The 27,911-nt window shown below is 61.7% G+C and overlaps 4 protein-coding genes across 12 annotated transcripts; 2 read left to right on the forward strand and 2 right to left on the reverse strand.

Moving 5' to 3' along the window:
• Positions 1–281: 281 nt before the first annotated feature.
• MFSD5 (major facilitator superfamily domain containing 5) lies at positions 282–2,266 on the reverse strand (the record flags this gene model as incomplete). Of its 2 annotated transcripts, none has more annotated exons than XM_084223539.1 (2): positions 2,228–2,266; positions 282–1,622 (listed from the first exon to the last, which is right to left on the reverse strand). In XM_084223539.1, exon 2 carries the CDS (start codon positions 1,596–1,598, stop codon positions 282–284), a length of 1,317 nt encoding a protein of 438 aa, XP_084079665.1. In that variant the 5' UTR covers positions 1,599–1,622; positions 2,228–2,266. The 2 variants fall into 2 exon arrangements, with proteins under 2 accessions (XP_084079665.1, XP_084079666.1); XM_084223540.1 differs by having other exon boundaries at positions 2,159–2,233.
• A 3,906-nt stretch (positions 2,267–6,172) lies between these two features.
• Positions 6,173–14,426, forward strand: RARG (retinoic acid receptor gamma). Of its 4 annotated transcripts, none has more exons than XM_084223697.1 (8): positions 6,173–6,530; positions 8,913–9,058; positions 9,644–9,785; positions 10,176–10,330; positions 11,143–11,319; positions 11,891–11,985; positions 12,403–12,561; positions 13,226–13,365. In XM_084223697.1, the coding sequence occupies exons 1-7, from the start codon at positions 6,182–6,184 to the stop codon at positions 12,536–12,538; spliced, it is 1,200 nt and encodes a 399-aa protein (XP_084079823.1). In that variant the 5' UTR covers positions 6,173–6,181; the 3' UTR covers positions 12,539–12,561; positions 13,226–13,365. The 4 variants fall into 4 exon arrangements, with proteins under 4 accessions (XP_084079823.1, XP_084079822.1, XP_084079821.1 ...); XM_084223695.1 differs by having other exon boundaries at positions 6,194–6,530; positions 11,891–12,095; positions 13,226–14,426; XM_084223696.1 differs by lacking the exon at positions 8,913–9,058 and having other exon boundaries at positions 9,644–9,766; positions 11,891–12,095; positions 13,226–14,426.
• ZNF740 (zinc finger protein 740) lies at positions 11,992–19,930 on the reverse strand. Of its 5 annotated transcripts, none has more exons than XR_014616850.1 (8): positions 19,884–19,908; positions 18,236–18,367; positions 17,015–17,101; positions 16,851–16,910; positions 16,593–16,707; positions 16,358–16,476; positions 15,851–16,268; positions 11,992–12,087 (listed from the first exon to the last, which is right to left on the reverse strand). XR_014616850.1 is itself a non-coding variant. In XM_084223700.1 (7 exons), the coding sequence occupies exons 1-7, from the start codon at positions 19,776–19,778 to the stop codon at positions 16,176–16,178; spliced, it is 615 nt and encodes a 204-aa protein (XP_084079826.1). In that variant the 5' UTR covers positions 19,779–19,930; the 3' UTR covers positions 15,181–16,175. The 5 variants fall into 5 exon arrangements, 3 of the variants coding, with proteins under 3 accessions (XP_084079826.1, XP_084079825.1, XP_084079827.1); XR_014616851.1 differs by lacking the exon at positions 11,992–12,087 and adding an exon at positions 15,181–15,715; XM_084223700.1 differs by lacking the exon at positions 11,992–12,087 and having other exon boundaries at positions 15,181–16,268; positions 19,770–19,930.
• A 2,464-nt stretch (positions 19,931–22,394) lies between these two features.
• CSAD (cysteine sulfinic acid decarboxylase) lies at positions 22,395–27,820 on the forward strand (the record flags this gene model as incomplete). Its single annotated transcript, XM_084223571.1, has 14 exons — positions 22,395–22,538; positions 23,332–23,458; positions 24,117–24,207; positions 24,576–24,682; positions 24,785–24,900; positions 25,301–25,380; positions 25,457–25,511; positions 26,104–26,220; positions 26,294–26,358; positions 26,469–26,550; positions 26,635–26,834; positions 26,902–26,953; positions 27,450–27,539; positions 27,647–27,820. The coding sequence occupies 14 exons, from the start codon at positions 22,395–22,397 to the stop codon at positions 27,818–27,820; spliced, it is 1,500 nt and encodes a 499-aa protein (XP_084079697.1).
• Between the last annotated feature and the right edge of the window lie 91 nt (positions 27,821–27,911).

The raw sequence follows: 27,911 nt of genomic DNA on the forward strand, positions 1-27,911 counted from the left end.
GAGCACTCCTGCTGACCCTGTCACACCCCAGTGTCCCCACCAAGTTGTCCTGATGTCCTTGTCACACCCCAGCATCCCCATTACATCCCTATGTCCCTGTCAAGCTGTCCCAGTGCCCCTGTCCCACCCTGGTGTCCCCATCGAGTTGTCCCAGTGTCCCTGTCCGTCACAGCCCAGTGTTCCTGTCACACCTTGGTCACCCCCTCAAACTGCCCCAGTGTCCCCATCAGAGCCAGGTGTCACTGCTGAGCTGTCCCAGTGTCCCTGTCGCAGTGCTCCTGTCACTCCCCAGTGTCCCCCTCGAGCAGCCCTTCGTCCCCCACCCTCAGCCCCTCGTCCCCACGGCTAGTCCCCAGGACCGCCCCCGCTGCCCCCAGCGCCACCAGCGCCGCCAGGGCCGCGGCCCCGAACACGCCGCGCGTCCCCGCGGGGTCCCCGGGCAGGGCCGGCAGCGCCAGCGCCACCCCCAGGCCCAGGGGCAGCCGCAGCCACCGCGCTCCGCCCGCCGCGTCCCCCCCACGCTCCAGCCGGCGCCGCAGGAACGCCATGGCCGGGAAGTAGATCCCGCAGGAGAGCTGCAGCAGCAGCACGGCAAGGAAGTCACCGGGGGGGTCCAGCGGCAGGGCCAGGAGCACGAGGGCCAGGGCCAGCAGCAGCACAGAGCCGGGCAGGAGCCGCAGCGGCTGCAGCCGGAGCCTCCCGGTGGCGCCGCGCCGGAAGAGCGCCGAGCCCGCGGCGCTGGCGGCCGTGAACGCCGAGAAGGCGAGTCCCAGCGGGATCCCGTGCGGCTCCAGGACAGGCGTCCAAAGGAAGGCAAAGATGAGCAGGATGCTCTCCACCAGGGCCTGGACCAGCCCCAGGAGCAGCGCCCGGGGCTCGGACATGAGGCCCCGAAGGCCTTCCCCGCAGGCCTTCCCGCAGGGCCGGCTCTTGCCATAGTTCTCATCCCAGTTTTTCCCAGCGAAGATCCCCGAGAGGGCCAGGAAGGGCACGGCCACCAGGAACGGGGCCACGGGGCCCAGCGGCAGCCCCTCGGTCAGCAGCCAGGCCAGTAGGCCCGCTGCCACGGCCAGGCCGCTGTTCCAGAGCGCCACGCGGGAGAAGGTGTCAGGAATCCACTCGGCAGGAAAGTCGTGGCGCTCCAGGTGCTCGTGGAGGTACCAGGACTCGAAGGCGGAGAAGAGCAGGGAGGTGCCGAGCCCCGCCAGGACCCGGGCGACTGCCAGGGCCAAGAAATCGTGGGAGAGCTGCAGCAGGCAGGACACGGAGCACAGTCCTGAGGACAGCACGCAGGACTTCTTCCGGCCTAGCCGATCCACAATAACCCTGGAGACGAGGCCGAAGGCGACATTGGAGGCGAAGCCGCAGGAGTAGAGGGCGGCGATCTGGCTGCGCAGGAAGCCCCGGCTGTGCAGCAGCTGGAAGAGCAGCGGGCCCTGCAGCCAGTCGGCGGCCAGCGCCGGCAGGTATCCCAGCAGGAACCGCCGCTGGAAGCCGCGGAACGCGGGGTTGGAGGGCGGGGGGCGGCGCGGGGGCGGCTCCAGAGCCAGGCAGGTGAGGAGGAGGAGGGCAAGGGCACAGCATGGCAGCAGGAACATGGTGGGGAGGGGGCTCAGGAGGGCCTGGGGAATGGAAAAAGGGAGATCAGCTCTAGGAGGAACTGGGAGAGTCCAGAGGCACCACACAGGTGCCCCAAATTCCCCAGACAGCCCACGGGTTCTCTAGGGACCCCCCACCCCACAGGGACCCCCAGCATCACTAATACGTCACACAGTCCCCCACAGCTCCTCCACAGGCTGCACCACCCCTCCCAGGCCCACCCAGACCCCCCCCAGGCCCCACAGAACCCCCACAGACCCCAAACCCCCACAGACCCCCATACCCCCCAACAGAGTTCCCCACAACCCCCCACAGACCTCCATACCCCCCAAAGCCCCTACCCCCCTTCACGCTCCAGATCCTCCACGGGCCCCACAGAGGACCTCTACAGACTCCCCATAAGACCCTCACAGAGCCCTCACACCCTCCCACAGCACCCTCGCACCCCAAATCCTCCTTAAGCCCCCCCATATACCCCCTACAGCGCCACACAGCGCCCCCTCCACTCCCATAGGCCACCCCCCCCGACCCTAGAGCTGCCCCGTAAGACCTCCCAGACCTCTCAGATCTTCCGAAGCCCCTCCATCCCTTCCGGTAATCCCCGGATTCCTCAGGGCCCCCCTCGTACCCCCGGTCCCCGCCGGCGTCGCAGCCGCCCCGCGGCGCCTCTGCCGAGCCACTTCCGCTTCCGGTCCCATGGGCGCCGCCATGTTGGCCCGTTTCACGTGACACAGGGCACACGCCCCACACCCCCCAGGTGCCCACAGAGACCCCCAGAGACCCGCGGGGACCCCCCGAGGGACCCCACAGACAGCGCACGGGGGATTGCAGAGACGCCCGTGTGCCCCCCATCGTACCCCCCGCGGGGGTTTGTGGCATCCCCGGCCCAAAGAGCCGCCCCCAGACACGCCGCGGGAGGACCCCCGCCCTCAGAGAGTTCGCGCGAAGAGCCTCGAGCAAACCCCCGAGCAAACCCCCCCAGTGACCCCCCCGGTACGCCCCGTACCCCCTCTCCGTGTCCCGGTACCAGGGGCTGCCCTGCCCGCCCCTCACTCACCGCCCCTTACGGGGGTCCGTGCTGCGGCGTGGGGGGGGCCGGGCCCCCCTCACTTGAGGCTCAGGCGGGGCCGCGGGGGGGCGCGGCGCGGGGGGGGGCAGCATCGGGGGTGACACAGGGGGGGACAGGCCGGAGGGTGGCACTGGGGACAGGCGGGGGCGGCGCAGCAGGGGGGGCGACAGGGCGGGGGGTGATACTGGGGGCAGCAGGGAGGGGGGTGGCACTGGGGGGGGCAGGGAGGGAGGTGGCAGGGCAGGGGGGGACATTGGGGGCAGCAGGGCAGGGGGTAGCACTGGGGGAAGCACTGGGGTGGGGGGTGACACTGGGGACAGGGGGGTGGGGAGCACCAGGCGGGGTGGCAGGAGGGGTGACAGGGCAGGGAGCAGCAGGGGGGGGCGCAGCAGGGCGGGGGGCAGAGCGGGGGGTGGCACTGGGGGCAGCAGGGGGGTGCCGAGCAGAAGGGGCAGGGCGGGGAGCAGAAAGGGGGGGCGCAGCAGGGCGGGAGGTGACAGGGGGGGTGACAGCGCGGGGAAGTTCCCACGCGCCGGCGGGGCCGGGGTCGCGGCCAGCCCAGCCCCATGGCCAAGCCGCCCCCCCTCTACAACCCACGGCCCTCCTTCCCCCCCACCCCTTCTCCCCCGGGGATTTGCCGGTCAAAGCGGCTGAGCGGGGGAGCGGGGGGGGGCACGTGGCAGCACCCGTGGGTGAGGGACACGGGGACGTGAGGACACGGAGGGGGGCACAGGGGACATGGGGACACCGGGGACATGGGGGGGCACAGGGGACACGGGAGACATGGAGGAAACTGGGGGCAGGGAACATGAGTTTGGGGGCAATGTGGGGACCCAGGGACATGACAGGGACACACGAGACACGGGGGATGCTCTGGAGATGGAGGACACGGGGAACATGGGGGGGTGGCGGGGACACGGGGACATGGGCAGGAGCTGGGCATAGGGGGAATGTGGGGGCTACACGGGATCTGGAGACATGGGAGGGCACAGGGGACACGGGTGGGCACAAGGGGTACGGGAGAGCACAGGGGACACGGGGGGAGGGCACGGGGTACACAGGAGGGCACCGGGGTCATGGGGGGACACAGCAGACATGGGTGGGCACAGGGGACACGGGAGACATGGAGGAAACTGGGGGCGGGGAACATGAGTTTGGGGGCAATGTGGGGACACAGGGACATGACAGGGACACACGAGACACGGGGGATGCTCTGGAGATGGAGGACATGGGGATGTGCAAGGACATGGGGAACCCAGCTGTGGGGACACAGGGAACGTAGGGGTGCACAGGAGACGTAGGGGTACACAGGGGACATAGGGAACACGGTTGGGGACACGGGATTATGGAGACATGGTAGGCCACAGGGCATGTGGGGGACAGGGGACACAACTGGGGGGAGGAAGGGGTTATGGGACACTGGGCAGCATAAGGGACATGGGGGCTGTGGGGAGACACGTGGGACATTGGGGACAGGGGGTTATGGAGGTCATAGGGGACACGAAAGACATGAGGCAACATGATTGGGTGGACCCAGGTTTATGGTGACTTGGAAGGCATAGGGATTACAGGGGGATGCTACTGGGGAGACACAGGTTGGGGACATGAGGGACACAGGGGACATGATTTGGGCTCACAGGGAATTATGGGGGCTTTGGGGAGACATGGGGGGACAAACGGGGGGACACAGGGGTTGGGCAAGACACACGGGGGGGGGGTCCCAGCGTGGCGGGGGCGGGGCCGGGGCCGTACAAAGGGGCCATTTAGCTGCAGTGGGGGAGGGGCAGGGAGAGGAATTTCCACCCAAAACTTTTTCCATGAGCCCATTCCTGCCCTCCCCCACTCCAGCCCCTCCCCTCCCCTCCCCTTTCCCGGCATGGAAGAGAGGCGGGGGTGGGGGGGTTACACACGCGTCCAGGCATGGGGACACATGTGTGCGTGCATGTGACATGCAGGGACACACCCCGCACACATGTCCCCGTGCCCAGACATGTGTGTGCTTGCTAGACACTGGGTAAAGGTGTGTGACATGTGCAGTAACATGTGACCATCCCATGTACAGGTGTGTGACATAGGCAGTGACACATGACCGTCCTGTGTACAGGTGTGTGACACGTGCAGTGACATGTGACCATCCCATGTACAGGTGTGTGACACATGCAGTGACATGTGACCATCCCATGTAAAGGTGTGTGACACGTGCAGTGATACGTGACCATCCTGTGTAAAGGTTTGTGACATGCCTTTACATGTGATCAACCCATGTGCAGGTGTGTGACATGCACAGTGACCTGTGCAGTGATCCTATGAACAGGTGTGTGACACGTGCAATGATCCCATGTGCAGGTGTATGACACATGCAGTGATCCCATGTGCAGCTGTGTGACACGTGCAGTGATCCAATGTGCAGGTGTGTGACATGCACAGTGACCTGTGCAGTGATCCTATGAACAGGTGTGTGACATGTGCAATGATCCCCTATACAGGTGTGTGACCTGTGCAGCGATCCTGTGTGCAGGTGTGTGACACGTGCAGTGATCCCATGTGCAGGTGTGTGACACGTGCAGTGATCCAATGTGCAGGTGTGTTACATGCAATGATCCCGTGTGCAGGTGCGTGAGCCGTGCAATGATCCTGTGTACACGTGTGTTACTCCTGCAGAGCCCCAGAAATGCAGTCGGGCAGGCGGTGCTGGCACAGCCCTTGCGCACCCAGACACAGCTGCACACACTCACACACACCTGTGCACACCTGGATATGCTCACACACACCTGGACATGCTGACACACACCTATCCACAGTGGACACACTGGGGGAAATGACAAGGGGATGGGAAGGACTGGGGAGATGGCGCAGGGGACTGGGAGAACTGGTAGGACTGGGACGGATTGAGGAGTGACAAGGGGACTGGGAGGGACTGGGAAGGGCTGGGTTAGTGACACGGGAACTGGAAAGGACTGGAAGAACTGGGAGGACTGGGGAGACGTGTGATGACATGAGGACTGGGAGTGCACGGGGTGGAATTGGGAGGGACTGGGGAGGGAGTGACACGGGGACTGGGAAGAGTGGGAGGGGTTGGAGAAGACAGGGGGCGGGGCCTAGGTGCCCCCCAGGGAAGGAGGACACACGGAGGGGACAAACACGTCAGATACCGTGTGACATATGTGACACGTGTGTAGGCGACACGGCGTGTGTCCGCGCCCCAGGCCACGCCCTCTGCTCCAATCCCCGCCCATTCCCCATCCAGCCCCGCCCCACAAGTTCCGCCCCTCCCTCAGACCGCGCCCCATTCAAGTCCAGCCCCGCCCCTGCAACCCCGGGGCCCGCCTTCGCCCCACCCATCCCTAGGCCACGCCCCATTCCTACTCAGCCCGGCCACCCAAGGCCCCGCCCCTTCCAAGCCCCTCCATGTCAGCCCCGGCCCTGCTCCCAATTTAGCCCCGCCCATTTAGGCCCCGCCCACATACACTCACATTCCAAATGACCCCGCCCTCCAGGCCCCGCCCCTTCCCCATGCCGTTCAGCTCCTCTCACCAAAGCCCCGCCCTCCGCTCTGGCCCCGCCCCATTCCCCGCTCGCATTCCAGCCCCGGCGTGTTCAAGCCCCGCCCCTCAAGCAGGCCCCGCCTCCAAGCCCCTCCCCCTCAGCCGCACCCTCCGGGGCCGCTCGGGGCCGATCGGGACCGGGCCGATCGCGACCGATCGCGGCGGGCCCGAGGGGCCCGGGGGGGCCCGAGTCGCCATGTTCGGCTGTGTGGAGGCGGCGGCTGCGCCGCGGCGGCTGCACGACGTGACGAACCGCGGGGGCTGCGCTCTGCGCAGGGTCCCGGTGCCCGCCGGCTGCGGGGGCCCCGCCCGCAGAGGTACCTGGGGGGCTGGGGGCGAGGGTGGTGAGGGAGATCGGGAGCGCCCGAGGGCTGGGAGGGTTCGCGAGTGGGTGTGGGGGTGGGGGTGAGGGGGGGGCGGAGAAGCGCGGCCAGGTGTGAACTGAGCGTGCAAACGCGTGTGAGAGCGAGTGCGGGGGTGCGGTGGGTGCGTGGGGGGTGTTCGTGTCGCAAGTGGGTGCGAGGGGTGCCCGGGAGACCCTCTGGACGTGCGAGTGCGTGTGCAAATGAGCGTAAGCGTGCGCTGGCTGTGCCCCCGCGGGGGTGACTACGCGGGAGGGGCGGGGGCGCGGCTGCGAGTGGGTGTGGGGAGCGCGGGGGGGTCGGGGCCGTGGGGAGGGGTCCCGAGAGTGAGCCCTAGTGTGCCAGCGTGTGTGCCAGCGAGTGCCCGTGTGCGGGAGCCGGCGGGTCGGGGCGGGCGTGGGGTTGGCCCCGTGTTTGCGGGTGGGTGCGTGGGTGTGCCGGGAGCTCGGGTGCGAGCGTGTCCCAGGGTGTGAACGCGCGTGAGAGGGGGTGAGGGTGACCCGGGGGTGACGCGCGTGGGTGCCGGAGCGGCCTGGGCGTGTGCGGGAATGACGCGAGGGGTGGCCGAGGGGCGTGTGCGCGGGGGGGGGGGGGTGAGTGTGCAGGGGGGGGGACATCCCCAAATTCTCCCCAGGAGGGAACCGGGGTTGGGGGGGAAGGGTCCCGAGCCTGTTTTGCGTTGGACACAGGGACACGGGGACCGCACTGGGGGAGCCCCTTTGGGGGCCCGAGGGACCTGGAGCCTGTTTTTTTGGGGGGGTCGCGGTGTCCCGGAGCCCTTTGGGGGGCAGAAATGGGGACCCGGTAGTGGCAGGGCGCAGGGACGTGGACCACACAGGACCACTTTTGGAGGGGTCGGGGGCCCTGGACCCTGCTTTGGAGGGGCTCGGGGCCCCGAACCTTGTTCTTTTAGGGAGGTCGCAGACCCCTTTGTGAGGGTAAAAAGAGGCACCCGGTTTTGGGGGGGCCCACGAGGGCGGTCCTGGGGGTCCCACAGGAGCCCTCCCATGTACATCTGGGCACAAACAGGGTGGGAGGGGAGAGAATCCCCTAAAACGCTCCTAATTTCCCCCCTTCCACCTATGCCAGTGGTGCGTTGCCCCCTCCTGTGTCCTCCCCCCTCCCAGTTCCTCGGCCTAACTGGTTCCAGTCGTGGCCGCGCCCGCGTCCCCCCGCGTCCCCCCCGCGCTGCCAATGTGGCACTTTAACCCCTGCGGGGCTGCCCCAAACCCGCCCGAACCCCACTTGGCGCGGAGGCGGAGGCGAGGGGGCCCTTCTCATCAGGGCGGGAGGGGCGTCAATTCCCGGGTCTTGGGGGGAACTCCCGTGGTCCCCCCAAATTCCACTCTGGGCGGAGGAACTTCCTCCCACCTCCCCCACTTTACGGCCTGAAGGGAGACCGCCCGTTGGAGCAGGGAGACCCCAAAAAATTGGGGGCCGCACAGAGTCGTGGTCCCCACGGATGTTTTTGGGGTGCTGTTTTTTGGGGGGTGGATGCTTTAATTTGGGTTCCTCCCCCTTCAAAAATCAAACTTTAGGAGAAAACACGCACAGTGGGGTCCCCCAAATGTGCACCCCCGCACATGAAACCCCCTCCCTGCCTCAACCCTCCTCGGGGAATCCCTTGTATTGATGGGGGGGGGGCCTCACAGCCAGCCCTCCCCCAACCTGGGGTGCGCACGGTTGAGTCCCCGTGCCGGGGGGCGGAGTGTGGTCCCCATTTTCGGCCCCGTTTTTAGGGTGGGGTCCTCCTCCGCCCCCCACCCCGGGTTATTTTGGGGTGCCTGTGGCATGCGCTGGGCGGGGTTCCCCTCGCTCCCTCTTTCCCCCGCGGTTACAAACGCTCCGCTCGAGGCCGGAATTTCCTCAATTTCAGCAATTTTGGGTTTTTTTTAGCAAAACACACAAAACCTACCCAAAAAAAAATTTGAAACCAGCCGCCCCTCCCCCATCGCCGCCCGGGCTGCGCGCCGGGGGCCTCCTCCCTCCCCCCCTGTGTCACCCCCGGCACTGCGCGGGGGGGATTTCAGGGGGTTGGGGAACCTCCTTCTCCCGGATTTTGGGGTTTGGGGAAGCTGGGTATGTCCCCACGCCAGGTGTTGGGGATCGAGAGGGAGAGGGTGAACGCTGATACGTCCTCCACCCATGGTGGAAGCCTCGGATTCCAGCCCCCCAGCCCCGACTTCGGGGATTTGCAACTCAGGTTTTAGGGTCGTGGAGGTGACAGCGAGACCCCCAAAATCACACTGAAGCCCCCTGTGCTTCAGTTCCCCTACCCCCCGTTGTGAGAGGGATTGAGAGGGTCTGTTTAACTCCCCCCACCTTTTCCCCCCCCAGCCCTGGAGCCCTCCCCTGGGCGGGTTTTGGGGGACACGGCCCCCCCCTCGCCACCGCCCCCCCCCCGCGTGCACAAGCCTTGCTTCGTGTGCAGCGACCGCAGCTCTGGCTACCACTACGGAGTGAGCTCCTGCGAGGGCTGCAAGGTGCGAGGGAGCCGGGGGCACCGGGACCCCCCCAGGCAGGGGGACCCCCGAGATAGTGCAAACCCTGGGGCGGGGGGGCACTGGGAACCTCCCTGGGGCAGGGGGGACCCCCTGGGACAGTGGAAACCTGGCAGGGGGGGCAGTAGGGACCCTGTGATGAGAGCGGGGGGCAGTGGGGACCCAGCACTTGGAGGAGGGGGGGTCTTGGGGACACTGGGGACCTGCCCCAGGAAGAGGGGCTTGCTGCAGGCAGTGGGGATCCACCCAGGGTATGGTGACCCCTTGGGGGTGGGGGAATCCCCCAAGCACTGGGGAGCTGTAATGGGGACACTTGGGGACATCACGGACCCTGTGGGGCGAGTGGGACCGTGCCTGGGGGATGGGGACCCCTTCCCAGGCCAATTGGCATCCCCTGGGGAATGGGAGCCCCCCAAGCCCTGTGCCCCACCCTGGGATACTGGGAAGCCACCAAGGAGCTCCACCCCAAGCGCTGGGGAGCCTTACTGGGATCCCTGGGGGTGTGATAGCGGTGTCCCCAGTTTGGGGGTGCCCTGACCCCCCTGACCCGCCGTTTTCCCACTGCAGGGGTTTTTCCGGAGGAGCATCCAGAAGAACATGGTGTACACGTGTCACCGGGAACGCAACTGCCAGATCGACAAGGTCACCCGCAACCGCTGCCAGTTCTGCCGCCTCCAGAAGTGCTTCCAGGTCGGAATGTCCAAGGAAGGTGCGAGGGGGTCTGGGCCGGGGTCCCCCGAAGTTGGGGACCCCCTCAAACATCGCCGAGGGGCCCTGGTGGTGTCCCGGTGGGCCTGGGGATGTTCCTGTTCTTGGGAGGGGTTTGGGGAGGATTTGGGGCTGTGGAGAGGACTGTGTGTGTGAGGCTTTCCCCTGCTGGGTGTGAGGCTTTCACCCCTTGGTCCTGCGGGGGAGTTGCCTAAAATTGAGACCCCCTCCCCAAAGCTTTGCTGAGGGGTCCCAGGGTCCTGGGGATGCTCTTGGTGGGGATGTTCCTGTCCCATGGAGGGATTTTTGGGGGAGGGGGGAGGAAACTTCACCTGGGAGGGATCTGAGGGGGCACGCCAATGCCCCCAACCCTCAATCCCACCCCCCCCAGCCGTACGGAACGACCGGAACAAGAGGAAGAAGGAGGTGAAGGAGGATTTGGGGGGGGATGAGCTGAGCCCCGAGCTGGCCGAGCTGGTGCGGAGGGTGAGCAGAGCCCACCAGGAGACCTTCCCCTCCCTGGGCCAGCTGGGCAAGTACACCACGGTGAGCAGGGCTGGGGGTCTGAGGGGACCAAGGGGGGACCCCAACCCTCCCCCAGCCCTTGGATCTGGGGCAGGGTTGCTGCTCCCTTCTGATCCTCCCAAACATGAGCACTGGGGGTAGCTGAGGCTGGGGACATGTTCAGGGGGAGTGGGGCAGCAGCTTTCTGTCCCCAGGGGATTTTGGGGGTCCCTTTGGGGGTGACCCCAACCCCAGTCCTCACACCTACAATTGGGTCCCTGTTCCCTCCTGACCCCTCCAAAGCATAAGTGCTGAGCACTGGGGGGGGCAAGGGACAAGTTCGGGGGAGGGGGCCTCTGGGACTGAGCACTGGGGGTTGTGGGTGGTGTTTGGGGGGTTACTTATGGGAAGGACCCTAACGCTGAAGCTCAGAGTGTGGTCTCTGCATGCCCTGACCCCTGAAAACTCAACTGCTGAGTAAGGGACGGCAGCTGGACCTGGGGGCTGGGGTTGGGTTCATGGGCTGGGGATCGCTGAGTGCCAGCAGCTTCCAGGGGGTCCCAGCAGGTCCCGAACCCCCATAATTGAGCCTGTGTCCCTCATAAATTGAGCACTGACCACATGGTGCAGCTGGACCTGGGGCTGGGGGTTGGGGTCACAGGGGGTCCCAATCCACCCTGAACCCCCATAACTGAGCCCATCCCCCAAAACCTAAGTGCTCACCACTGGGTGCAGCTGGACCTGGGGCTGTGGGACAAGTACAGGGTGCTGCAGTTGGGGTCCCAGAGGTTCCAGGGGGTTCCAGGGGCTCCTGAACAATCCCCTAACAGCTGTGGCCCCCCCCATGCCCCCAGAACTCGAGTGCTGACCACCGGGTGCAGCTGGACCTGGGGCTGTGGGACAAGTTCAGCGAATTGGCCACCAAGTGCATCATCAAGATTGTGGAGTTTGCCAAGAGGCTCCCGGGCTTCACGGGGCTCAGCATGGCTGACCAGATCACTCTGCTCAAGGCTGCCTGCCTTGACATCCTGGTGAGGCTTGGGGGGACGCCTCAGGGGGGTTAGGGGCTCCTTGAAGGGGCTTGGGATGGCCCATGATGGTCCTGACCTCGCCACCTCACAGACAGATGTTCTGGAGAGGGGCTAGGAGGTCTCCTGGGAGGGCCTGGGTGGGTTTGAGGATCCCTTGGTGAGAAACTTTGGAGTCCCTTAGGTGTTTTTTGTGACCTTGGGTTATTTTGAGGTGTCCCTGACCCTGACCCCCCCACCCCACCCCGGTGCTGTGTCTGTCCTGTGGCAAAGCCAGAACAGGACACGACTGCTCCAGGATGGGCACATCCTGGGTGGATTTTGGGGTCCCTGCCCTGCAGATGCTGTGGATCTGCACCTGCTTCATTCCAGAGCAGGACGCAGTGATGGGATGGGCTGACCCTGGGTGAATTTTTGGTGTCCCTGGAGATATTTTCAGGCCCTTCTTTGGATTTTTGGCGTCCCTGTGTGGATTCTATTGCCCTTGGGTGATTTTGGTGAGCCTGGAAGGATTTTTGGTGTCCCTGGATGTGTTCTGGTGCCCCTTAGTGATTTTGGGGTCCCTGTCCTGCAGATGCTGCGGATCTGTACCCGCTACACGCCGGAGCACGACACGATGACATTCTCAGACGGGCTGACGCTGACTCGGACCCAGATGCACAACGCGGGGTTCGGGCCCCTCACCGACCTCGTGTTCGCCTTCGCGGGGCAGCTGCTGCCACTGCAGCTCGATGACACCGAGACTGGGCTGCTCAGTGCCATCTGCCTCATCTGTGGGGGTGGGGACATGGGGGACATTGTGAGGACATGGCGGGGACAGGGGACTGAGCCTAGGCTGCTCAGTGCCACCTGCCTTATCTGTGGGGTGAGGTTTTGGCAGACATTGTGGGGGCGTATCAGGGCTACAGCGGGTGGGGGTACATGGGGACATGGGACTGAGTTGTGGCTGCTAAACTGCGGAGGTGGGGACATGAGGGCATACTGGGGGGACATGGGGATCTCTAGGACAGAAGACAGGCACGTGGGGACATGGGGACACAGGAAACGGGGACAATATCTATGCCGGTGGTGTCTCTCTCTCCCCAGACCGGATGGAGCTGGAGCAGCCCCGGCGCGTGGAGCGGCTGCAGGAGCCGCTGCTCGAGGCTCTCCGGGTCTACGCCCGGCGCCGGCGCCCGTGGCAGCCACAGCGTTTCCCCCGGATGCTGCTCAAAATCACTGACCTGCGTGGCATCAGCACCAAGGGTGAGCAACCCCCAGATCCCCTGGGCCCCCCAAAGTGCAGCAACCCTGCCAGGACCCCAGAACCCCCCACACCCCCTTGGGACCCCCCCAAAACCCCCTAGCCACAGTGATCTTCCTTAACGCTGTTCAAAGTCACCACCAAAGGGGGCAACTCCCAAACCTTCCCAGGACCCCTCCAGGACCCCAAAACCCATCAGGACACCCCCAAACCTGCCTCTGGCACCACAGAATTTGAAGGTCTCAGGGAAGCAGAGCTGAAGGTCCTGGGGGGTTGTTTCAAGGTTTTGAGAGGGGCTTGAAGCTCATTTTGGGGTTTTCAGGGTATCTGGGGAGGTTCAAGGTTTTGAAGGCGTTGAAGCTTTTGCGGGGTTTTAGAAGTTGGGGATTGTTGAAATTTGGGAGGGCACTGAAGTTCATTTTTGGGTGGGATTCAAAGCCTCAGAGGGGGATTCAATCTCTTGTGGGGCTTGTCAAGGCTTTGCAGTGGTTGAAGTTTATTTTGGAGGTCTTCAAGGTCTTGGAGGGGTCCAAGGTTTTGGGGGTTCAGGGTTTGGGGGGGGGGTTGAAATTTGAGAGGTTGTTGAAGCTCATTTTTTTGAAGGGGATTCAATCTCTCAGGAGGGGCCCATGGCCTTCAGGGGTGTTGACATTTTGGCTCCCCCAGGGGCGGAACGAGCCATCACCCTGCGCACGGAGATCCCGGGGCCGATGCCCCCCCTGATCCGGGAAATGCTGGAGAACCCCGAAATCTTCACCGAAGTGGGGGGGGATGCCCCCCCCCCACCCCCAGACCCTCCTGCTGCCCAGGACAGTCCCCCTGGCCACCCCCCATCCCCATAGCCCCCCCCCCAGATGGGGGTGATCTCCAAAACCCGTCCCCAGTGGGGTAGGACATTCAGAGCTGCCTTCCAGGGAAGCTGCCTTCCTTCTCCCTCTTGCTCTGGGGAGGGGGAGCTCCCCAAAGTGCCCCCCCCCAAATTTGGGGAAGGGGCCGAGACTGACAGAGCAAAGCTATTGCCTTAAGCTGGGGGAGTCTGGGGGCACCCCCCAAACCTCAGCTTCACGCCAAAGCCCCCTCAGACCCTGCTGCCACCCCCCTTGTACTGGGGGGCTGTGAGGGGGGGGAGTTGGGGGCCCCAGCCCCTCCCCACCAAATTAATGCCTGACACTCCCATGGTGCCCCCCCACGGTTTATTTATTGGACACAGGGTGGATTTGGGGGAGGGGAACAACACCCCCATTCTCCCTCAGGACATCCTACCCCCCGCCCCAAATCGGAGGGGGGGGGGGGGGGGGTACCGTTTATATTGGGCGGGGGGGGCTGCTTGTCGGTTTTGCTTTTTGATGCTGTTGGGGTGAGGAGGGAAACCCTAAAATTGCCCTCCCCCGGTGCCCCCCCAAACACTACAGAGACCAAAGATGGGGGACACAAGGTGACCCCCACAACCCCCCCCATTTCGGGGTGGGCTCAAGCCATAGGGTGACCCCAAAATTCTGGGGGTCCCCCCAGACCCAACTACCCTCCCAAATCTCTGTTACCCCCAGCCTGGCTGGATTGTAGGGTCTGGCCTTACTGGCCCCCCCCTACAACTGTTCCCCCAAATTTGGGGGTGCAGAGCCCTCAGGGGGAGCCTGTTACACTACACAGAGGGGTACCCCCCCCCCGGGGGCTGCACTTTCACCCCTATTTATTCCTCTGCGTTTACATCGGGCCCCCCTCAGAACAGGCCCTCCCCCCCCTGCTGCTGCACCCTGCTAACTTCCCCCTTTTTGGGGGCCCCCCTGCCATGTTTACAGCCCACCCGCCCCCTCCCGCGCTGGGGGGGGACACGGGACTTTTCTATTTTTGCAAAATAAAGTTATGGAAACTTTGCGGGGGGTCATGAATTTGGGAGGGGGGCTGCAAAGGGGACTTGGGGGAAGAGGGGAACCTTGGGACCCCCGCTGAGGTGAGGGGGCACCCCTGGGGTATGGGGCGGGGCACCTGGGGTCCCCTCTGACTTAGAGAGTCCTCCAGGGACAAAGGGGCTACCTAGGGACCCCTCCCCAATTGGGGGGATCCCCTAGAATAAGGGGGTCACCCGGGGACCCCCCTAGCTATAAAGAAGGGACACCTCTGTGCCCCTCCCCGGTTTAAAATTTAATGTAACCTCCCCTGACTACGTTTGGCATGAGTGGGTTCTGGGGTCCACCCTCAGTCCCCCAAAGGACTTAAATTTGGGGTTAAAAAAAGCAAAAACCCACATTTTTATTTAAATAAACCCTAAAGGAGGAGGGAGGACACACAGTGGAGGGGGACACTGGAGGGACACAGTGGAAAGGGGGGGGACACAAAATTTGGGGACCCTTAGAAAAATCTACAGTTTAAAAGTGACCCCACCCCCCCCACCCCCCCAGGGCTGCACCCCATTTCCTCCCCCCCATAGCAAAATAACTGTATTAAACCCTAAATCCCAACAAAACACCCCAAAAATGAAGCCGGGGGGGTGAGGGGGCTGGGAGCCCTCACAGGTGGGGGGCCATGGAGTTTCCCCCCTCCCCCCACCTTCCCCCACAAGAATCCCCCAACCTCGCCCAGTACCCCAACCCCTGCCAGAGCCCCCCAACTGCCCCCCTGGACCCCACAAATTTGGGGGAATGGGCTCAGCAGAGCCAAAGTCCTTCTTGAAGTGTCATTGGGAGAGGTCCCCAAAATCTGGGTTCCTCCCAAAACTCCTGCAGGCCCAGAAAGGGGGTTCAGAGCACAAAAATGGGGGGGGGGGGAGGGCACAAACTCATCTCTCTTGCCCCTTGGAGCAGTCTGTGATGGGGGGATAGGGATCACCCCCCCCCAAAATGGGGGGAAGAGCAGGCAGGCACCCACCGTACGGCCTTTGGGGGCTGCTCCTGCCCCCTCACCTCGCCCCTGATCTGGGGCTTTTCCTTGCCCTTGGAACAGGGTTTTCCTGGAAACTGGGGTCCCCTTGCCCCCCCTTCCTTGTCCCCACCTAGAGCACAGACCTCCCAGCATGGGGGGACATAGGCAGCACCCCAAAACTATGCAGAAGTAGGGGAAGCCCCCAAAATCTGAAGGAGTTCCAGAGGAAATGGGAAGTGCTGCTGAGTGTCCCACAGGATGCGCCGCTCAAGGGGGGGCCCCCAAATGCCTTTTTTCCTATTTTCCAAAAAAAAAAAAAAAAGGGGGGGGCACCCCTCTGCAAGCTGAGGCCTCCCCCAACATCTTCAGTTTTCCTCCTTTTCCCAAAGAAGAGAGGGATTGATGCCGCTGTTCCCAGCGGGACCCTCCTACCTGTGCACAGGTATCCCGGATCCACCGGGATTTCAGGCAGTTTGGGGGTTCCCAGTCTTTCATAAGAGGGGGCGGGGTGGATTCAGGGGTATAACGATGGCGGGGGCCACTTGAAGATTCCAGGAGGAATTTTGGGATCATAATCCAAGTTTTTAGGCTGGAGGGCAGGAACGATCCGAGTTTTTTCATGCTGGCAGCACTCGTGTTCTTCCCCATCCTTAGAGGGGTGAGAAATCCAGGTGAGGCAGAGCATGGTGATGTGGGGGCGTGCAGGAAGAAACACCCCCCTCCCGCACCCCCTGAACTTCCCGGTATTCCCAGATTTTCACAGCAGGAGCTGGGAGTCGGGCGGGGTCTTGGTCTGGCAGCCTTGGCACATGCGCTTGTGTCTGAGCAGCCGGTCGGTGCGGGAGAAGCTCTGCGGGGACAAGGCGAGGTCAGGTCTGGCGGTGGCGCTGGGGATGCCGGGGGGCCCCGCCCATTCCCACGGGAATTCTCCGGGAATACCTGCATGCAGCGCTCGCACTGGTAGGGCTTCTCCCCGCTGTGCACGCGCTTGTGCCGCTCCAGGTGGTACTTCTGGATGAAGCGCATGTCGCACATGTCGCACTCGAACGGCTTCTCCCCTGGAATTCCGGCCGGGAATTAGTGAGGGAGGGGGCGAGGAGGCTGCTCATTAACGAGGGTTCATTAGCGGTGGAGGGAGGGGGTGGGGGGCTGCTCATTAGCGAGGGTTCATTACCAGTGTGGATGAGGATGTGCCGTTTGAGGTGGTAGCTGCTCCGGAAGGCGCCAAAACAGTGGTCACAGATGAAGTTCTTGAGCTGGAAGGAGCCGTTTTGCTCAATCACCACCATCTGAAATGGGGGGATTTGGGGGTTCAGAGCCGGGGGGACCCCCAGCAGCCCCCCCCAAATCCCCCCCCCCGGCCGTCCTGCGCCTGCCGGAGTTTGGGAGATTGTCTTCCTCCTCCTCCTCCTCGTGTGGCGCGGCGGCAAACCTGGGATCCTCGGCGGGAGGAGCTCGGGGGTCCCTCGGCGCCGGGAACCCGCTTGCGGCGCTGCCGGGGGGGGCGAGGGGGTGTCAGCGGCCCCCGAGATGGCCCCCGACCCCCCCCAGACCCCAAAATCGAGGGGGGACCCCCCGCTGGGGGAGGGGACCTGCCTTTTTCATGGATTTCTTGGGGTTGGAGGCCTCAGGAGCATCCTCGTCCTTGCGGGCACGGGGCTTGTCGGGGTCCTGGCGGAGGGACTGGGGGGGCAGGAAATGGGGTGGGGGTTGGAAAGGGGGGTTTGGGGGGCAGAAATTGGGAGGGGTTGGGAACAGGACAGGAATTGGGGAGGGGGGATTGGGAAGAGGGGATTGTGGGAGCAGGAATTGGCAGGGAGAGGTTCGGGAAGGGGTGATTGGGGGGCAAGAATTGGGATGGGGGGATTGGGGGGTTTGGGAAGGGGGAAGGAATCAGGGGGCATTTGGGAAAGGGAGATGGAGGGACCAGGAATTGGGAAGGGGACAGGAATTGGGGAGGAGAGATTGGGAAGGGGAGATTGGGCAAGCAGGAATTGTGGTGGGGGGGGGGGATTAGAGAGGGTAAATCGGGGCAGGATATTAGGGAGAGTGGGTTCAGGATGAGCAGGGAATGGGGAGGTTGGGGGATAATGGAATTGAAGGGGAAACAATGGAATTAGAACAGAAAATCCGAGACAGGAAAAGAATAAATAAAAGAGGAAAAATCCAAATGAAGGAGGAAAAGTCCAATAAAAGAAAGCAAAGGACGAGTGAAGGGAGGAAGGAAAATCAAGTAAGGGCCAGAAATGGGAAATGAAAGGACGAAAAACTCAATTAAAGCAGAAAAAGGTCAAATGAGAAGTTGGAAAATGAAACTAAAGCAGGAAAAGTAAAGGAGGAAAAAGCCAAAAAAAGGCAAGAGAAAGCCAAATTAGAAGATGAAAAGGTCAAATAAAATATAGAAAAGGATGACTGCAATACAACAGATGACTAAATGGAAAAAACCTCAAATTTGAGGAGAAAAAATTCAAATTCAGGGAGGAAGAGACAAATTAAAGGTGGAAAATGCCAAATTTGGGGCAGAATAGCCCAAATTAAAGCAGGAAAATAATTAGTTGGAAACCCCACCAAAAAAGCTGGAAAAAAAGAAACTAAACATAGAAAAAGCAAGTTTCAAGTGGAAACCCCCAGATTAAGTGTGAAACTACCCAAATTAAAGGTGGAAAACTCCAAATTAAAGCAAGAAACCCCCAAATTAAAGGTAGGAAAAGCCAAACTGATGGCATAAACCCCCAAATTATGGGCAAAATCCCCCATTCAAAGGTGGGATCCCCCATGGAAGGTGCCAGATCCCAGCCAGGGCATCCCACTCCGTACCAGGAGGTCGGGGCTGGAGCCCCGTTCCCGGTTCCCATCCTGTTTCCCGCCGGATTTGGGCATCATCTTCTTGCTGGCGACGGTGGGGACGAGGCAGACGCCCGAGAGCCCCTCGCAGGCCAGGAGACTCGCCTGGAACAGGGAGGGACCCCCAGGATCAGCCCCCAGCCTGGGAACACTGGGGGGCACCCTGGAGGTGGGGGGGGGAGGGTGGGGGGCAGCAGCCCCCTACTTCTGGGCCCTGATGGGATCTTTGGGATAATCTGGGGAAACTCTGGAATGATCTCAAGGGAAGTTTGGGATAATCCTTGGGAAACTTTGGGATAATCATGAAGAAAATCTGGGATAATCTGGGGAAACTTTGGGGATGATGTCAGGGGAAATTTGGGATGGTCCCACAATAGTTCTGGGAAGACCCCGAAATGGAACAGAGAGTGTTGAACCCTCTTCTTTCAGCCCAATGAGGATTTAAGGTCAAATGGGAAAATTCAAGGGAATTATGCAGCAACTTTGGGATAATCCTGTGGAAAAGTGGGATAATCCCATGGCAAATTAGGAAGGCCCCAAAACTGGGAATGGAGGAGGATGAAGCCCCCTTTTTGAGGCCTGTTGGGACCTAAGGGTTAATGGGAAATTAGGCGATAAACCCAGGAAAAAAATGGGGAATTATGGGGAAAATCTGGGGTAATTCCTCAATAATTATGTTAGGAGCCCCAAAGAAGGACGGTTTGGGGGAACTGAACCCCAAATTTGAGGCCTGACAGGACCTAAAGGCTACTGGGGAAATTTGGAAAATCCTGATGAAAACTGGGATAATCACAAGGAAAATTCAGGATAAATGTGAGGAAATTTTGAGAGAATACCAGGGAAAACTGGGATAATCCTGGGGTAACTCTGGGAAGACCCCAGGGTGTGTTTGGGGTTGGAAAAACTTCTTCCAGCCAAGAGATGATCTAATGGATAACAGGAAATTTCAATATAATCCTGGGAAAAATTTGGATTATCCCAGGGAAAACTGGGACAATTCCAGCAGAAACAGGGAGAATTCAGGAATAACTCTGGAAAAACCCCTAAAGTGGGGAGGGGAAGGTGGGGGGAGGCAAAGACAGCCCCAAACCATCTACTGAATGACCAACCTGCCTAAAGGCTACTGAGGAAATTTGGGAAATCCTGGGGAAAACTGGGATAATCAGGGGAAAAATTTGGGATAATACTGTGGAAGTTTGGGATGAGTCCACATGTGGAGGGGCAGCTTGAATCTCTTTTTTTGAGGCCTCACAGGCCCTCAGGGCTAAGGGAAAAATTCAGGGTATTTCTGGGGAAAATCAGCATAATCTTGAGGAAACAGGGATAATCCTGTGATATCCCCTGGAGCAGGATGGGGGGATGGGGAGGCACCCCCCACCCTGGAGCAGGGGGAGGGAAGCTCCACCTCTCTCCCCTCTTCTTTCCCTTTTCCCATTTTTTGGGGCCGTTGTTCCCCCAGATTCCTGTGTCTGGGGGTGTCAGGATGCAGGGGGTGGGGGCTCATTACCTGAGCCATGCTGTGGGAGCCTTTGGCCTTACTTCTCGCCCAGGTAAAGCTCGTTTGGGGTAAGAAAAGGTGGGATCAGTAAATTTTTATGGATTTTTGGGCGGGCTCCAGTACCCGCCACGGCGCCGCCATTCCTTCTCCTCCTCCTCCTCCTCCTCCTCCTCCTCCTCCTCCTCCTCCTCTTCCTCCTCCCGAGGGGGCCACTGGGGCAGGAAGGGGGGGGAGACAGGGCCGGGCTCCCCCCCAAAGCCGGGACCCCCCGAGCTGGGCGGGTGGTGGATCTGCGGGGACGGAGCTGAATCCAGGGGGATCCGCCTGGGGGAACAGCGGGAAAAGGGTCAGAGGGGGGTCGGGGGGGGCAGGGGGGTGGTCAGAGGGGGAGGGACAGAGGGGGGGTCGGGGGGGGGCAGAGGGGGACCCGGACGGCGTCAGAGGGGGCCCCAGAGGGGGGCAGAGAGGGGCCTGAAAAGGACCTCAGGGTGGGAGTAATGTGGGGGGGTGTCCCAGGACAGGATGGCACTGGGGGGGGGACATTCCTGAAATAGAGGGGTGTTCCAGGGGAAGGGGGAAAATGGGGGTTCCAGGGGTGGGTGACTCTGGGGAGCGGGAGGTGGGCGTGGGGACGGTTCTGGGGGATCCCGAGGGTGTCGGTAACCTACAGGGCTTGGAGTGCTCGGGGGGTGACACAGGGTGGGGGGGATCACCAAGTCTCGGAGGGGGGGGTCACACCCGGGGGTGAGAGGGGAGGGGGATGGCACAGAGGGGGTGGGACACACCGGGGGGACCCCAGGGACAGCAGGGCGGAGATACCGGGGGGGTCCCAGCGGCGGTGTCCCGGGGAGGGGTCACAACCGGGGAAAAGCCTGGGAAGGGTCACGCCGGGAGGGGCCGCACCGGAGATCGGGGCCGCCTCTCTCGTTAGAGACCTTCCCCCAATCCCTCCCCATCCCCCCTCCCACCCCTAGCCCGTTCCCCTCCCCCCATCCCCCGTGGGAACGGCCCCCCGGTGCCGCATAGGGTCCGGGCGGCCCTGAGGGCGCCGGAGAGTCTCGCGGGAGGTGTCACGGGGGGGCCGATCCGTACCTGCCGCGGCCCCTCCGCGCTCCGACCGCCCGAGCCCGGCCCCGCCGCCCCCCCGCCACCGCCACCCGGAACCGGAAACCCCCGCCCCCGCCGCCGCTTCCGGGGCCGCCGAGCGCCGGGCGGAAGTGCAGGCTATAGTGCGCATGCGCAAAGCGGCGACGTGACGGCGAGCGCTACGCCGCCATAGTGCAGGGGTTGCCATGGCAACGGCGCGGCCTGGACCCCCTCCGAGAGCCCCCGACCCTCCCCAGCAGAGGGACCCACCCGGGGAGGGACGCACCCCCCATCGATCCCCCTGACTCACCGCGAGCGGGACCCACTACGTCCCGACCCCACCCCCAACCCCCCCGGTCGCGGGACCGACACGTCCCACCCGCCAATCCTCCGCCGGCGCCCCGCCCCGCTGCCCCCACTCGCCACACACCCTTGGGGACCCCCTACTACAACCCCGCTTTGAGCTCCTTCTCCCTTCATGTGGGGTCTCCCCCGTGACTCTTTTTGGGGGCTGGTCCGCCCCTTTCCTCTGCCCCCTTTATTGCCCCCCGCCCCGCTCCCCGGGGCCGGTACTGGCCCTCCCCGTGGTGTCTGGGAATTGAGGGGGATACTGGAAATGGGGCACTGGGATTGGGGGTACGCTGGAAATGAAGGGAACAGGGAATGGGTATGGGGACATGGGACAACGGGGACGTCAAACACTGGTGGGGGGACACTAGGGACAGGTGGGGGGTACACTGGGGGCAGGGGGGACAGTGGGAATAAGTTTGGGGACCCTGGGAATGGGTGGGGGCCACACAGGGAATGGGTTTTGGGGACACTGGGAGAGGGAGGTCATATGGGGTCACCACTCTTCCCACAGACCAGGGACACAGTCCTAACCCTGCCCCTTGTCCCCAGAACCCTCCGGGGCTCCTTCCCGAGTCCTGGACTTTGCTCCCTCTCCCCTGGTGACGTGACCAGAGGAAAATTCCATCCTGGGGAGGGAAGAGAGAGGAGCTGGGAAAGCCTGATCCAGGAGAGCCTGATCCCAGGAAAAGCTTCTGCTGGGAGCACCTAATTCTGGGATCACCTGGTCCCAGGATCACCTAATCCCAGGAGAACCAGGTCCTGGCAGCACCTGATCTTGGAAAATTCCAGCTGGCAGAGGTGAGAGGTGAGTCCAGAGAGCCTGATGCCCAGAGAAACCCATCCTGGGAACGCCTAATTTTGCAACCATCCTGTTCCAGAACTACCTCATTCCAGAAGAACATCATTCTGGAATCACTATATCCCAGGAGAATTTCATCCTGAGAGAGCCTTATTCCAGGAGCGCCTCATCCCAGGGGAAAGCTCAGCCTGGGATCACCTTATCCCAGGAGATCCCTATCCAACAATAACCTCGTTCTGGGACCACCTTATCCCAGGGGATCTTTGTCCCGAGATCATTTTATCCCAGGATTATCTCCTTCTAGGAGAAGTTCAGCCTGGGATCCCCCATCCTGTCATCTGCTGCCAAGCCCAGCATCCCTCCCACTGCATTTCGGGGTCTCCCAGTGTTCTCCTGCCATGGCTGAGCCCTCTGGTGCTGGGGACAGCATCCTATTAGAATGTCCTGGACTGGACACGGCTGCTGGGGAGGAATTCCTGCAGGAAGTGTTCCAGATCCTGCTGGAGGAGGGCGTGCGGAAGAACACAGATGTGACACAGAAGGTTGGGACACTGGAGCACTCAGGAGGCGGGGTCCCCAATCCCATCCCATTTCTGTTTCCAGTCCATTCTCAATCCCACTCCCATTCCTGTCCCCACAGGTATGTGACTGGAAGGAGCCCCCTGGGAGCGGGTGCGTCGCTGATTCGTCCCCATTGCATGTCCTATTCCCAGTCATTCCCTGCCCTGTCCCATTCCCATTCTCATTCCCAGTCATTCACAATCCTATTCCCAGTCATTCCTAGGCATGTGACTGGGAAGCAGACATGGAAGGGAGTGGGGTCACAATATTGCTCCTTTCCCAGTCCTATTCCCATTCTGAAACCCAGTTCCAGTCCCATTCCCAATCCTGTTCCTAATACAAGTCCTGTTTCCAGCCCTGTTCCAACAGCCAGTCCCATTCCCAGTCCCATTCTCAGTCAGTTCCCATTTCCAGACCCGTTCCCATTCCGAGCCCCCTTGCCAATCTTATACTTGGAACAGGATTGGGAGTGGGTCTGGGGTTGGGAATGAGAGTAAGTCCCAGCTGCAGTCCCATTCTCATTTCCAGTCTCGTTCCCAATCTTGTTTCCATTTCCAGTCCCATTTGCAGTCCCACTTCCAGCCCCATTCCCGTTCCCCATTCTTTCCGCAGTTCCGGTGCCAGTCCCATTCCCATTCTGGTTCCTGGTTCCATTCCCATTCCCAGTCATATTTCCATTCCCAGTCCCATTCTCAACATCATTCCCAGCCCATTCCCTCTGCGGTTTCCAGTCCCGTTCCTGGTCCCTCGCAGTCATTCCCAGCGCTTTCGCAGGTGTGTGACTGGAAGGAGCCGCAGGAGCTGCGGGAGCTGCTGGATCTGGAGCTGCGGAGTGACGGGGAGGGGCGGGAGCGGCTCCTGCAGCGCTGCCGGGACGTGCTGCGCTTCAGCGTCCGCACTGGTGCGCTCCCAGTGCACACCAGCGCACACCAGTACAGCCCCAGGGCAGGCCCGGTGCCTCCCAGTTTAGCCCTGCACAAACTCCTTTTGGCACGGCGCCTCCCACTTCAGCCCAGCGGTTCCCAGTGTGGCCCCTGGTGCCTCCCAGCGTCAAACATTGTGGCCCCTGCCATGTTCCCCCCCGTGTCCCCCTGATCTTCTGTGTCTCCCTTGACTTCCCCCGTGCCCCCCCATTTCCCCCCGCATCCACTCCCTGACCCACCCCCCGCCATGTACCCCCAACTCCCCCATGTCCCTTCATGTCCCTTCTGTTCCCTCCCTACTCACCCCTGATCCTTCATGTCCCCCAATCCTCCAAGTCCCTCTTGTGTCCCCCCTGATTTCCCTATATCCCCCCTGTCATCATTTTCCCCTTTCCTCCCACTCCCTCATTCTTCCCTCCATGTCCTCCTCCTGTCTCCCCAATCTCCCTATGACCCTGCCACGACCCCTTTGAACCTCCCAGGTCTTTCCCTTATCTTCCCGTGTCCCACCCCCCATATGCCATCCCCAACCCTCTCATGTTCCCCCCCATTTCCCCCTATCCCCTCCCATGTCTCTCTGTCCCCCCCACCATGTCCTCCGCTGACCACCCTCTGTCCCCCCCCGTGTTCCCCCAGGTCACCCCCGGTTCTTCAACCAGCTTTTCTCGGGGCTGGACCACCACGCCCTGGCTGGCCGGTTCCTCACCGAGACCCTCAACACGAGCCCGTGAGCCTCCGACACCCCCAAAGAGGGGCTGGTGGGTGGGGGGAACCCTCAAAAACCTGCCGTGACCCTCCCCTCCCCCAGATCCACCTGCAAGGAGCCCCTGGTGCTGATGGAGTGGGAGGTGCTGGGGGAGGATTTTGGGGTGCTCAAGTTTGGAGGGAGGGTTTTGGAGGTGTTGAGGAGCCCAAATGAGAAAGGACCTGCCAAAACCCTGTGCTGACTCCCCTGATCTAGCCCCCAGTGTTGGTGCTGATGGAGGGGGGTTCTGGGGGGAGGGTTTTGGGGTGCTGAGGCTCCGGGGGAAGTTGTTTGGGGTTCTGAGGTTCCAGGGGGAGGGGAACCACCCGACTCCTGCTGGGCCCTTCCAGGTACACGTATGAAGTGGCCCCAGTGCTGGTGCTGATGGAGGAGCAGGTGCTGGCCAAGCTCCGGGAGCTCGTGGGGTGGAGCAGCGGCGATGGGATCTTTGCTCCCGGTATCCCGGACCCTTCCTGAGGGGTATCCCTGTGCCCCCTCTCCCCCTGGCAGCCTGTCGATGGTGCCCTGGGGGTGAAACGGAGGTCCCTGTCCTGGGCAGGGGGCTCTATGTCCAACATGTTGGCCATGAACGTGGCGCGATTCCGGCGTTTCCCGGAGAGCCGGAGCAGAGGGAACTGGGGCCTGCCTCGCCTGGGCCTGTTTGCATCCCAGGAGGTGGGAATGGGGACTTGAGGTCACCCCAAAACCTAATACTCAGGGTCATCCCAACTCTTATCCATGGGGGTCATTCCAAGCCTTATTCCTGGGGTTGCCCCAAAAACCTGATCCCTGGGATCATCCCAAATGGGACCCCCTGAGGTCACACCGAACCTGATCCCCTGGGTCACTCCAAATCTGATCCCTGGGGTCCCCACAAAACATCACCCAGGGGTCACCTGGGGTAATCCCAAATCCTGGTGTCACCCCAAAGCTGATCCTTGGAGGTTCCCCTAAACCTGATCAATGGGGTCACCCCAAAACCTCATCAATGGGGTCACACCAAGTGTGGTCCCTGAGGTTACCCCAAATCTGGTTCCTGGGATCCCCCCAAACCCGGTCCTGTTTTCCTGCCCAGAGCCATTACTCCATCCTAAAAGGAGCTGCTCTCCTGGGAATTGGCACGGACAATGTTCACCTGGTGCGGACAGACAAGAGGTGGGTGCTTGGAGGTCCCAGGGGACCCCAGGTCAGGGGGTTCCTCCATGTATCCACCCCTATCCCTTCCCTTCAGGGGGAAGATGATCCCAGAAGAGCTGGAGAAGGAGATCCAGAGGGTGAAAGCTGAGGTCAGGAGAGGCTGCACACCTCAAAACCACTCAAACTCCCCAATGCCCCTGCAGTCTCCCCAATGGCCTTCCCAGTGTTCCCAAAGCTCCCTCAAAGTCCGTGTGCCACCCTCTAAGTCTCCAAAGCCTCTCCAATGTTCCCAAAGCCTTTCTCATGCCCACAAACTACCCCCCATGTCCCCCAATGTCCCCCCAATATCTCCTCAGATCTCCTCAATGTCCCCCCAAATAACCTAAATCTCCTCCAATGCCCCCACACTGTCCCTTCAACTCTTCAATGCACCCAATGTCCCCTGTCCTCCCCGGGCCTCCTGTCCCCCTTTAAAGTCAGTCCCCTGTCTGCCCCAAAGTCCTCTGTACCCCGTTTCCTGTACCCCCAATGTCCCCCTGTATCCTCAAGCACCCCCCCCCCCAACCTACCTCCTGAGCCCTTTCAAAGTCCCCCCAAATGCCCACCCAGGGCTCGGAGTCCCTTCTTTTTCTGTGCCACCGTCCTAGCCACCGTTGACTCCCTGTGCTCCCCTGCCCTCTACCCCCTTCCATGCCCCCCTGAACCCTCCAATACCCCCAGACGACTCCCTAACCCCCCCAGGGCTCGGAGCCCCTCTTTGTGTGTGCCACGAGTGGCACCACTGTCCTGGGCGCCTTCGACCCGCTGGATGCCATTGCCGACATCTGTGCCCGCCATGGGCTGTGGCTGCATGTGGATGTGAGTTCGGGGCAGCTGGGCTGGGGGGGGCTCGGGGGTCCCCCTGTGGGTGCTGATCCCGCTTTCCCTACAGGCAGCATGGGGGGGCAGCGCCCTCCTGTCCCCCCGACTCCGTCATCTCCTTGCCGGCATCCACAGGTGTGTCCCTGCCCCTGCCCCTGCAAAAGACTCCCACCCCCCCTCTGAGCTTTTGGGGACACCGTTTTCCTCACAGGGCCCCCCCAAACTCTGCTATTTCCGCACACCAGAGCTGACTCGGTGACCTGGAACCCCCACAAGCTGTTGATGGTGGGGCTGCAGTGCTCAGCATTCCTGCTCCGTGACAGCTCTGTAGGTACCCCCCATCCTGAATTCCTGCCTCTGCGATGCCTCCCAGGCCCCCTCATTAATTTCGGTGCCTCCTGCCCCTCCCAGGGGCTCCTGCAGCGCTGCCATGGCGTGGGGGCCTCCTACCTATTCCAGCGGGACAAGTTCTACAACGTGTCCCTGGACACAGGGGACAAGAGCCCCCAGTGCGGCCGCCGCGCCGATGGCCTCAAGCTCTGGATCCTCTGGAAAGCCGTGGGGACCCGGGGGCTGGCACAGCGCGTGGAGCGGGCCTTCAGTGCCACTCGGTGAGCCCCAGGATCAGGGGGACCCTCCACCCTCCCAAACTTGGCTTCACCCCTTTGCTCCCCCCAGGTATCTGTTGGAGCAGGTGAAGAGGAGGGAGGGATTCCAGCTGGTGATGGAGGTAAGGGTGATGGTGGAATGTGGGATGGGGCATATGGACACCTAAGACTCCTGGTGGTTGGAATGCCACAGATTTAAATCATCCTGGAGGTTTATCTTCCAGGGGGTTAATCCCAAAATTTTGAATCCCCAAAGTTTAACTTCCAGAGTTTTCAATCCCAGAGGCTGAAATCTCAGAGGTTTGAATTTTCCCAGAAATTGAAATCTTGGAAGTTTAAATCCCTGAGGACAAATCCCAGAGTTTTAAACCCCAGAATCTGAAATCCTGCAGTTTGGAATTCCACAGATTTAAATCATCCCAGGGGTTGAAATCCTGGAGTTTTAGTCATCCTGGAAGTTTCCATTTTTGAGGTTTAAATCCTGGAGGATTAAATCCTGCAGGTTTCGACCCCAGACAATTAAATACACATGGCTGAATTCCTGGAAGTCTGACTCTCTATCAGATTCTGGGAATTGGGTGAATGGCCATGATCTCTTTCCTCTTCCTCTTTCTGCAGCCAGAATTTATCAACCTCTGCTTCTGGTTCATCCCACCCAGCCTGCGGGGTCAGGAGAACTCCCCGGAATTCTGGGACAAACTGGGAAAGGTGAGCCCTGAACTCCAAATTCCCCCCACCACCAGCAGCCTTCCAAATCCCCAAAAAATCACTCAAAAATAAAAACAACATCCTCCCAAAATGGTGTTTCCCCCTAGGTGGCCCCAGCCATCAAGGAAAAGATGATCCGGAGGGGCTCCATGATGGTGGGATACCAACCCCAAGGATCCCACGTCAACTTCTTCCGGCAGATTATCACCAATCCTGCTGTCACCCGCCAGGACCTGGACTTCTTCCTGGATGAGATACAGGAATTGGGATGGGATCTGTGAGCACTCCCAAAAACCCCTGTGAAAGACCCCAAAACCTTCCCCCATCCCTGAGGAAGAGCAGCAGAGCCTTGATTTCTTCTCCACATCCCAA

Source organism: Fringilla coelebs, assembly GCF_963513975.1.
Source record: "Fringilla coelebs genome assembly, chromosome: 30".
In the NCBI taxonomy this organism is placed as follows: Eukaryota; Metazoa; Chordata; class Aves; order Passeriformes; family Fringillidae; genus Fringilla; species Fringilla coelebs.